The sequence below is a fragment of the Amblyomma maculatum genome, chromosome 5 (genome assembly GCF_055883805.1).
Source record: "Amblyomma maculatum isolate TAMU_Amacu chromosome 5, ASM5588380v1, whole genome shotgun sequence".
In the NCBI taxonomy this organism is placed as follows: Eukaryota; Metazoa; Arthropoda; class Arachnida; order Ixodida; family Ixodidae; genus Amblyomma; species Amblyomma maculatum.
Genome location: NC_139348.1, coordinates 6,158,502 through 6,168,781, shown reverse-complemented (window position 1 = coordinate 6,168,781; position 10,280 = coordinate 6,158,502). Strand labels below are relative to the sequence as shown.

Here is a 10,280-nt window from a genome sequence, read left to right as displayed (position 1 = left end):
TTCTCCGCCGTTCTCCCACGAGGGCAGAACGAGTATAGGGTTGCTGAAAGCGAAACTCAGCTGCACCGCACGAACGAGCGGTACAGGCAGGTAAACGCTGCATTACAGGAGCTATGCCGCGAGCGGGGTTTCCGCTTCCTGGGCGGCTTGGTTGGATGCTGGAGCAGCTACCTGAGCCGCGATGGTGTGCACCCGAGCCGGCAAGGAAACCAGGTGCTGGCGGAGTATCTCTACCAGGAGGCCTGCAGCCTGGCTGCTGTTGCTGAGAGGCGGTCCATTCAACAGAGGTACCAGGAGAGTCGGGTATCCACAAGTTGGACTGGCTGGGCCAAGCCAGCCAGGGAGGCCATGATTTGTGAGGCAGACTTTCCTCCTCTATATTCATCTATTTGTACTTTAGGAGTAGTAAGCAAGCAACCTGCAACTCCTGCTCCTGTCCAGGGAACAAACAATACTCCTTTGCAACGGGGCGGCACTGACCAGCTTCCAGCTACCCTTTGGGGAGCTGGCTTTGTGCTTGTTGGAGGTGTTCGTGTCCGGCAAAAAGGTTGTAAAGTTTGGACTACCTGGGACAGCCTGCCTTCCTCTGTGTCCCATGGCTCAGGTGTACCCGGATGGGGAAAGGCTGAGAAGAGGCTTGAAGGCTGTGTGCCTTTTACCAAGCCTATGACTCTCAGCCAAGGTGCAAGCACCACCTGTGCCAAGGTGAATGGTGGAGCCTCACAGGTGTCGCACAAAAGCAGCCCTGCTGTGTGCTCTTCCATAGAGGAAGGTACAGTCAGTGCTCCTAAAGCAACTGTACCAAAGGCTGTCTGCAACCATGGCAACAGTGAGTGGGTACTTGTATCAAAGAAGAAGCGGAAGGCTGCGGCACTGTTTCGGCAAGGAAAAGGTTCAAGCTCTGCCACAGGCAGAGACACCAGAGTACTTGCCAAAACAGGTGCCAAGCCCTTGCAGCGTGCCACACCTTATTCTGCAGTAGTGAGGACAGTGCAGGCACACTTTTACAGAAATGCCTGTGCGCCTCCTTCTACTGCAGCATGCTGTGTGGACGGTGAAGGGCAAGCTAGTGACCTGCGCAGCATTGCCTGTGACAGCTGTGTGGCCAGCCACCACCAAAAAAATTGTGAGCTGGCAGACTTTGCAGCTGTTTTGTGCGGTGTTGTCGTAGAGGTTACTGGCTGCAAAAGCCGTGCACGATCACCATCTAAAGAAGGCCAGAGTGCATGCAAATGTGTCGTGAATACTAGCCTAATCAAAGCAAAGTCCGGTGCTGCTAAGCGGCGACGGCGTCGTTTGGCTGCTTCAGTACCTTATGGAGAAGTTGGCAATTTCAATGACCAGGCTCACTCTAAGGTGCAAAAGTCTGCGCATGAGGGTGGCACAGTGAGCAGTGCACAGCCCAGTGCTGCCAAGCGACGCAGACGTTGTCTGGTAGCATCTGCTTTGTGCAGAAAATCTAACTTATGTGATATGCCAGACAGTCAAGCTATCCAAAAAATAGAATCTCTTAAACAGGAAAGGGAGAGAGCAACTGGTGGCCTTGGTGACACTTGGCTAATTGATACCCCATCTGAGCATCTCCTGCCTTTAGCACCAGGCTGCCATAGTGAGCTTTGTGAAGATGTAACCCTTGCCCATGTTCATGCAACTAAGGCTTCTAACACAATATCTGGAGGGGGAGGGAGCAAAATTTGCCTGAATGGCACATTTGATAGTTTTGTTTCTTTTAAGGAATGTTTTGATGAGTGGTGTAAGGAGGGGAAGCATGTCGTTCATGTCGCTAGGTCAAACAAAAACCCCTTAGAGTCAGGATCTAAAGATTATGAATTTTTGAGAATTACTTATCGCTGTATTCATAGCGGTAATGCTAGGATACGCAGTACTGGAAAACGTCCAAACCAGTCTTACAACAGCATTGGTTGTGAAATGCTTGTTTCACTGGCTCTTCACAAGTCTCCATCTCTGCACTACAAAATAATTCAGCTGAAAACTGTGCACAATCACGACCTTAGTCATTACAATTTATACACAAACCAAAGACTTCTGAACAGTAATGAAAAAAATCAACTATGTGATCTGGTGAAATGTAACGTTGCTTCGAAAGAGTTCAAGAAACTTGTTCAACAAAAGACGGGTAAAACTTTAACTACGAAAGATGTAAACAATTTAAAACAAATTTACTCTGTACCAGTTCGAAATAAGGAGACTCACGGGCAAATGCTAGTTCAGCAGGTAGAAACTTTAATTGAAAGAAATCCAAACTGGGTCATTCATTACGAAAAAGACAATCAACATGAGTTGCAGTTTATCTTGTTCCAAACAAGTGAGATGCGTGAGATGCTGGAAAAATATCCTGATGTTATATTTGTAGATGGGACATATAAAGTTAATATTGAAGGTTATGTTTTGTACTCTGTTCTCACCGAAGATGGCCGTGGGCGTGGGCGGTGCGTCTGCTACGCATTCGTACAAAATGAAACCGCTGAAATTATAAGGGCCATGTTTGAAAAATTTATACAATTTAATCCATTTGTTGTATCAGGATGTAAGGTGGTAATGATAGATAAAGACATGAACGAAATGCGTATCCTCAGTTCTCTTCTTCCGAACAGCACAATTTTACTGTGCACATGGCACGTGCTGAATTGCCTCCATAGAAATATTAATGATAAAGCAAGAGGGCAACGAAAATTACTCCTTCCACTTGTAAAAGCATTAGTCTATTCTCAAACTCATCAAGAGTACTCTGACATGTTAGATCAATTGCGTAATGTAGCTCCTGCTGGATTCTTTTCCTATTATATGCAGCAGTGGGACTCGTGTAGAGAGATGTGGGTGCATGCTTACAGGAAAAGCCTTGTAACCCTAGGAAATAATACAAATAACCGAATTGAAAGCCACAATCAAAAGCTTAAAAGTTTCCTTCGTCCTGGTATGCATTTAGTGGAGGCTGTAGGAGGATTGATAGAGTATGTTGACAATGACGCCGCCTCTCTACAGTTTGCAAAGCTGAAGGAAATGAAGATTAATGTAAATGTAAATTGTATAGATGAATTTCAATTAGAACTGTCCCGTTGCTGCACATCAGAAGCTAAAGATAAACTGCTCGAACAATATGAAAAATTTAAGACTGCTAATTATCAAGTCAGTTCACTTCTCAACTCATTTAATGTGGCTTTAGGAAGTAAAGACTATTGTGTCAGTCAAAATCTGGACAGCTGTACATGTACTTTTTTCAACCAGTACGGCTTGCCTTGTTCGCATATAATGGCAGTCCGCTCATTTGCACAGGAAAGAGTACTCGATACAGCATGCATTCCTAGCAGATGGCAAAAGGAGCATTTTTTAAGTGAAAGCCCTACAGCTACGCCCACAAAGCCAGTAGTAACAAGTAGCATTCAGGTATCTTCACCTCTTAAGCTAAACACACCGCAAAAGATATTCTGCTGGGTGTACAAGGAGCTTGAGATTATGGCCAAGAGTGTCGCAAATATTGCATCCATGGGAAGTGAAAAAGAGGCGCGAGAAAATGTTTTGGCTATTAAGGCATTTGGAAGACAGCTCACAGCAGCATATGCACAGCAAAGTCAGGCTGGGCAAAATTTACAAGGTTTAACAATTCAAACAAGCCCAGCAGTTCAACAAACGAGCACCTTAAATACAGGAAGTAGCTTTGGGAATATTAAGCTTGTAATACCTGTAGTTAAGGCCAGAAGAGGTCGTCCAAAAAAAGTGAAAGCTACTAAGCGATTGTTTTCAGTACAGCAAAACAGGACAAGCCCACTAGTTCACCAACCAAGTCCCATAAATACAGGAAATAGTTATGGAAGCACTAATAAGCCTGTAGTACCTGCAGTTAAGGCCAGCACAGTGCGTCCCATTAAAGTGAATGGCACTGAGGTGAGCTCGACAAAGCAAAATACAATAGACCTTGCTTCTGTTAAAGCCGAGACGTTGCAAATTTATAAGCTCTATTCATTATGTGACAGAGATCTAGAGGCTATTGCTAGACATAGTTCACTGTCAGACAGTGTCATTAATGTTGCCCAGTACTTGATTCGTCAAAAATTTTCTTATATGGGAGGGTTTCAAGATGTTCTATTGGGACAAAGGCTACGTTTTTCTCAAGTGAAGGGCCCATTTGTTCAGATCTTGCATACTCGCAACCCAGATCACTGGCTTACTGTCACTAATGCATGTGCACCCCCAAATACAGTATATGTGTATGATTCCATTGATGAAGATATACCCCCTGATGCCGTTAAACAGATATGTCACATATTAAAAATGCCATTTTCAACATTAACGATCAGCATCAAACCCGCTCAAAATCAGGGTACCACTTTGGACTGTGGCTTGTTTGCAATTGCTAATATGTATTACATAGCATCTGACAGAGATCCATCAGTAATGAATCTTAATCAGGGTATGCTACGGAGCCATTTACTAGAGTGTATAAAGAAAGGCACCATAGATGACTTCCCAGAAACTATTTCTTTAACTGTTCATGTGCGGCCAAGAATATTTGTGTATAACTTACACTGTGTCTGCAGGCAGCCACTGAATGGCCCAACGACTGGAAATATTAAATGTGGTCTATGCCTTAAATCTTTTCACAGGGACTGCATTCAAAAATTAAAAGGAAATTTAGATGGCAAGGTATTCTTCTGCTCACAGTCATGTTCAGCTAGCGCTAAGGAAAAACTCCAAATTATGAACTCATGAATTGCTGGATTACTCTTTTTAGCCCAAATGTTTCTCTCTTTCTCCTTTGTTTAAGTTCACAGCTAAGCAAATTACCCCCCCCCCCCCCCCCCCCTCCCCACTTCCAAATAAAAAAAGAAAATTTGCTGCCGAGTTTATGCTTGCTCTGCTATCTCTTCGTTGCTTTTTTGGTTTTGCTGCTTGTTTCTGTTATTTCTTTCCAGGTTAACATGGCACTCCTTCCGCAAAGCTTGCTGCCTTTTTACCTGAAGTGGAAGTTTTCAAGGTCAAGTACACCACCTTCCCATCCTACCACGGTAATCTCACACTTGGCAATGTCCCGCTAATTATCACACCTTTGGTATCTGCAACAGTGCGCTTTGTACTGATGTATGCTGGCTATCAGCCTTGACAGCAATAAGCAGTATAAGAGGTGTTGCACTGTTGGCAATAATTCAAAATAGGATTTTCAAACTGGAAGATCACTTCATTCAGCATAACATTGTCAGCTGTGATGGGCAACAGTTAAATACAGCTGAGACAGGTTAGCTGCCAGGAACTAATATTAAACAGTTATCATTTTACCCATTACTGGTCAGGTCTTTATTTCTTGAGAGATTTATAGTGTACTGCAAATAATATTCATATCAGTTTTAGTTTTTCGCAAATGCCATTCTCTTCATCACAACACCAACAGGAATTACGAGCCAAACTCGGGTGCATGCCAAGCCTGCAAGTACTTGTTGCACACCTGTCACAAGCTCAGTCCCTCACTGCTCCCTACCGGGTGCCTTAAAAAAGAGACCACGGGATAGCTGTGCCATTGTGCAACACACATTTGTTTGTGTGGCTAGAACTGTCTGCATCCACTCAGTTTCACTTCTGTCGAGTGTGGCCCGAAATTCCTCGCACTGCAACACAGGAATGGCATTTTCACAAATTAAAAAATTTGTATGTATATTATTTGCACTGGGCCACAACAGAGAGTTTAGCAGTAATAGTTAAAAGGCTAGCTAATTAATATTTGTCAACCAGCCAGCCAGAGCGCAGCTATCCTCCTTCTTTCTCCTTTTTTTGCTTAGCCCATTTTTTTTTTTTTTTTTTCTCGGTGGCACACAACATCCCCAAAAAAATATTTCTACCTGTGCCACTGCCAGTTAGCTAGTTAACACAGCTTAGCAGTAGTCTAATGCAGACCACAGCTGACAATGCTATGCTGAAGAAATTGCTCTTCTAACTAAAGAATGTATTTTTGACATTCACTGACAGTTGTAGCTGAAACAGTGAATAAAATATGGTGCATGTTGCAAGACAAAAAATATATATATGTATATATTAGGACAAAAAACTTATATACCTTGTAGGCTTTACGTAGGCTCACAATTAGCACAGGCATGATGCAGTGAGCATATTCTTAATGTTCTACTAAGCTCTATGTAGGTATGTATTATAGTTCCTTAGACCACCTCAAATTTGCAACAGCGAAAGATTTTGTACCTGTCCTCTGAATGCTCCTCCTGCAGGCAGATTAAAGGGACAGTGAGATGTTAACTAAGGTCAGGAAAAGCACATAAGCAACTGGCACATTATCACTCTGCATCAAGGAGAGAAAAGCCTCAAGCTCACCCCAGTGCACTAGATTGGGAAGATACTCAAGAAGACCTTTATGAGTTATCTTTATGGTGTTGTTAACGGCTGATGGGTATGAGTACTTCTAAAAGCATGCACATAACCTTTTCAACTCTTAAAGCATCTGTTGCAGACAAATTGCTCATGCTGGTAAGTATCTCAAGACTGTCTTTTAATAACAAAAGACTGAACTAGAGGAGGACTGGCACTGCTCTGTCTTTGAGTTCCTGTCCTTTGTATTTGCACTGCTTATGCTAAAGTATCACATAGTAATAACTAGCTCGACTTTCTGTTGAACTTGATGGTGCAACTAGCTCCCACTCTCTCCAGCAATGTTTACATTGACATTGTGCTGTTGTCTTGAAAGTTTGTAAGTATATTAAAAAATATATACAAAGCATTCATGCAAAGGCCCTAAAGTTGAGTACTGTAGGGCTCAACTTCAACCTGATTTCCTCTTTGCGTCATTTGTCGCAGTTCCTCATGCTTGGACACACATGCCTCATGCCTGGACAGCACTTCTTTCAAGTTCAAGTTTGCCATCTTACTGCCCTGTCCACTTCCTCGGCAGTCTTCCTCCTGAAAGTGGAGGCCCATTTAACTGCTGTCAATGATACTGTAATGCACATGACATGTAAAAGGCTGTACAGCACAAGGTCGTCACTTACCACAGTACCTTAAAATAATTCGGAGCCCTCTGCTACCGCACCTTTCAATGCAATAAGGCTAAAAGTCCCATTTTCTAGAAAACTCCAGCATCTGAATTGAGCTAAAAATCACGGGCATGGCTGGCAGCGGACATGGTCGGACACTGATCAATTGCAGGGTTCTGCGACATCATGCGACCATGTGATATGGCCGATTTGACAGAAGCTTCAGGCTTGTCATTTCATATAGCAGGACGAAGGCAATCCAACCCTCCAGGAACTTTGCTCGGGAAGCACAGCGCGGGAAGAACGGAGAACGAGGACAACACAGGGCTAGCGCTAGTCCTGTGTTGTCCTCGTTTTCCAGTCTTCCTGCGCTATGCTTCCTGAGTTAAGATGATTTACCAACCTACCCAAGCCTATTTCCTTCTGAGGAACTTTGCATTCAGAGTGGGACATCCCGACTCAAGGCCACGCAAACATGTCTGTATGTTTTTGTTAAGCGAGGCTTTATATCTATGCTAGGTAGTCTTTCACATAATATAGTAGCTTATTACTATACAAAGAGTATGTATGAGATAGCAGAAGAGGAAATTAAGAAATTACTGATTAAGGGTGTTGTAAAGTGCATAAGTAGGAATGTAAGTTCGCAAGAGAAGCTACAAACGGGACCTGTTAATGCTGTCATTATTGTACCCTTCTAGGCAAAATTTAAGTGGATGCCTCATTGTTCTTTTGTCTTCAGTCTTTCATTCCCTCCTCCATCCCTTCCCTCAGAGCATGGTTCAGGTGTCCACAGAAACGTGAGACAGTTACTGTGCCTTTCCCATTCTTCGATTCTTTTTTTTAAATTTTTTTTTGCCAGTGATGAATGCATTGCCTAGATGATGACAATCCTTCTTGTCGAAACGCTGGCTAGCAGACTGAGGCTCCCCATACCCTTAAAAATTTTAATCTGCTCCATCCCAACTTCCTGCCTATTCCCAAAAACTTAAATGAGTGTGTAATTGTTGGGTTCTTTGCTATGAGTACCAAATATCTTGTGTTATGGTCATTCTACTCCTGTAAGTACTTGTGTATCAATGTGACAGTGTTAATGGTCCCGCTCTGCAGAAAATCTGTCAGTACTGTAGACAAAAAATCATAGACATGCATCTGGTACATGTTAAATGGGAGATGGCATAGCCAAGCATTGATCAGCCTGTGGGTTGTATGATGTCTTGAGACCACATGACATAGCCAGGTTGGTAGTAGCTTTACGGAGGGAAGGACAGGAATCAAACCTGGAACTGTTGGATGCCAAGTCAGATGTGCTACCCCTAGGCCTTACAACGATGTTTGTATGTTTTGGTCGAAGCGGGCTTTATATCTGTGCCGAGTGACCTTTCACATGATGCTTACGGCTGCATGCTAATTAATGAGTATGTGTGAGATAGCAGAGGCACAAAATTAAGTGAAATTAAGCAAGTAGCAAAGTGCCTGTGCGCAAACTGCAAACCGAGCCATAGAGAGGAACGATTAGTGACGTTGAGTCACATTTTTACAGGCAGTGTTGATGTCCCCTAAATTCCTTTTTACTTGCTAGCCAATAAATGCCATGTTTGTGTTTTACTGTTTCACATGCCTCTGCGTCATTCGCTGCATTTTCCCACTGTTCTCCAAATTTCTTTTGACTGCAGGTCAATAAATGCAATTTTGTGTTTTTCCTTTTCAACATGCCTCTGTGCCATTCCCTGCATTCCCTGCCTTGGCGGTCTTCAGCCTGGTCATCTATTGCTTTAAACCGGTAACTGCCAAAGGAAGAAAGCTTGCAAAAAGGTATTCATTAAACTGCAAGACTACAAGAAGGAAACTGATGCATGAAAGCAAACGAAGCAAAGATTTGTTTTGCTGAAAAGGAATAAAAGCATTAGCACAGCTCCACGTATGGAAGAAATGACGACATTAACACCAAGCTAGATACACAAAAAGTAAAACCCAGAAAATTGCACATGCATGGGTAGAACACTATGAAGACTCTTAGAAATAATAGCAGCAAAAATTAAACACAGAGATGGCGATAGTTATAAACATTAACAGCAGGGCCGTCATGAAGAAAACTCCGGCTTGAGTTTACACTTCTTACAAAGGACATAGAAGTAGCTGTCCTTAAAGAAACATGGTTACGCTCCAGCACTTAGTTTTCTGAGAACTGCGACACAAAGGATGAAAGAGTGTGGGGCATTACAGTGATCAACGAAACTTCAGAAGGCCTGACATTCTGCCCGAGAGGCTATTCTGCAAGTTCAGTGCAAATAGTGTGGCATAAGGTGATCCCTTGCAAAAAAAACTTGCAATTCCCAGAAATTGGCAAGAGTGAAAAACCTTTTGTCAGCACTGCTAGCTGTACTGTTGCAATGATAGTAAAAGTGGCTGCCAAAATAAGCATGACATGCCCTTTATGAAGTGTTCCGCTGAAGTATTTTTTCCATATAGCCTCCACATAATGCACTGAAATCTCCTTTTGGTCAGATCCATCATTGTGCAATGATGTCTTCGTATCCTGCTTGGAAACAGGAACCATATCAGCACTCCCTCCTCGACTTCAATAGATTGGCCAATCTTTTTTCATTCATTTAACAATCCCTCCCTTTTCCTCACAACCAATCCTTTATTATTAAGAAAAAAACAAAAGCACCGGCACATTTAGCTATGCACATTAAAAAATGAGGATATGAAGCCTGACTAGAGAAAGTATGCAATGCGCAGAACAAACGAGTTGGCTTGGATGGCAAGGGAGGACTTTTACATTCACAAATATTACAGTGCTACAGCAAAGATTCACCTCTGCATGCAATGGAAATTTACTTCTTGGAAGCAGCTTTGTTCAAGTATGCAGGAAACGTTTTTGTAATCTGTGTGCTATTGTTATATGCACACGCAATATGTTTGGTAAAATTGGCACCTCCTATTCTCATAACCATCTGATGTGACCAGATTTGGCACACACATCACAGTAGTGAACCCAGTTGCTGTGATGGAATAAACAGCATTTGCAATGTGCATTGTGGAGAGCATTTTTTTTTTAGACATGGAATTGACAGAAACTAGATGATCTCGATTTTTTACATGCAAATGCTGGATGCTGTGAGCATTACTGCAAGTGGATTTACTGTGATCTACAGAGAGTGTGGTATGAAGAGCGCCATCTCTTTGTCTCAGGTTTGTGCAGGAAATACTGCAATAGCGCACCTAATTTTTCCACCCCGAGCTACAGTGATAAAAAGATCCCACCATGGGAATCGGCAGGGGCACACA

At 42.9% G+C, this 10,280-nt stretch overlaps 1 protein-coding gene and 1 long non-coding RNA gene across 2 annotated transcripts; both read left to right on the top strand.

Annotated features, from left to right (window-relative positions):
- LOC146187695 (uncharacterized) lies at nt 1-4,288 on the top strand (the record flags this gene model as incomplete). Its single annotated transcript, XM_084603436.1, is given in 2 exon segments — nt 1-4,065; nt 4,067-4,288. Coding segments are annotated over 2 exon segments (4,287 nt in total), but the record flags the coding sequence as incomplete, so codon positions are not given.
- Nucleotides 4,289-4,885: 597 nt separating this feature from the next.
- On the top strand, nt 4,886-8,600 carry LOC146187694 (uncharacterized). The gene is made up of 2 exons (XR_014707392.1): nt 4,886-5,024; nt 6,814-8,600. It is a non-coding gene; the product is annotated as an uncharacterized LOC146187694 (long non-coding RNA).
- Nucleotides 8,601-10,280: the final 1,680 nt, after the last annotated feature.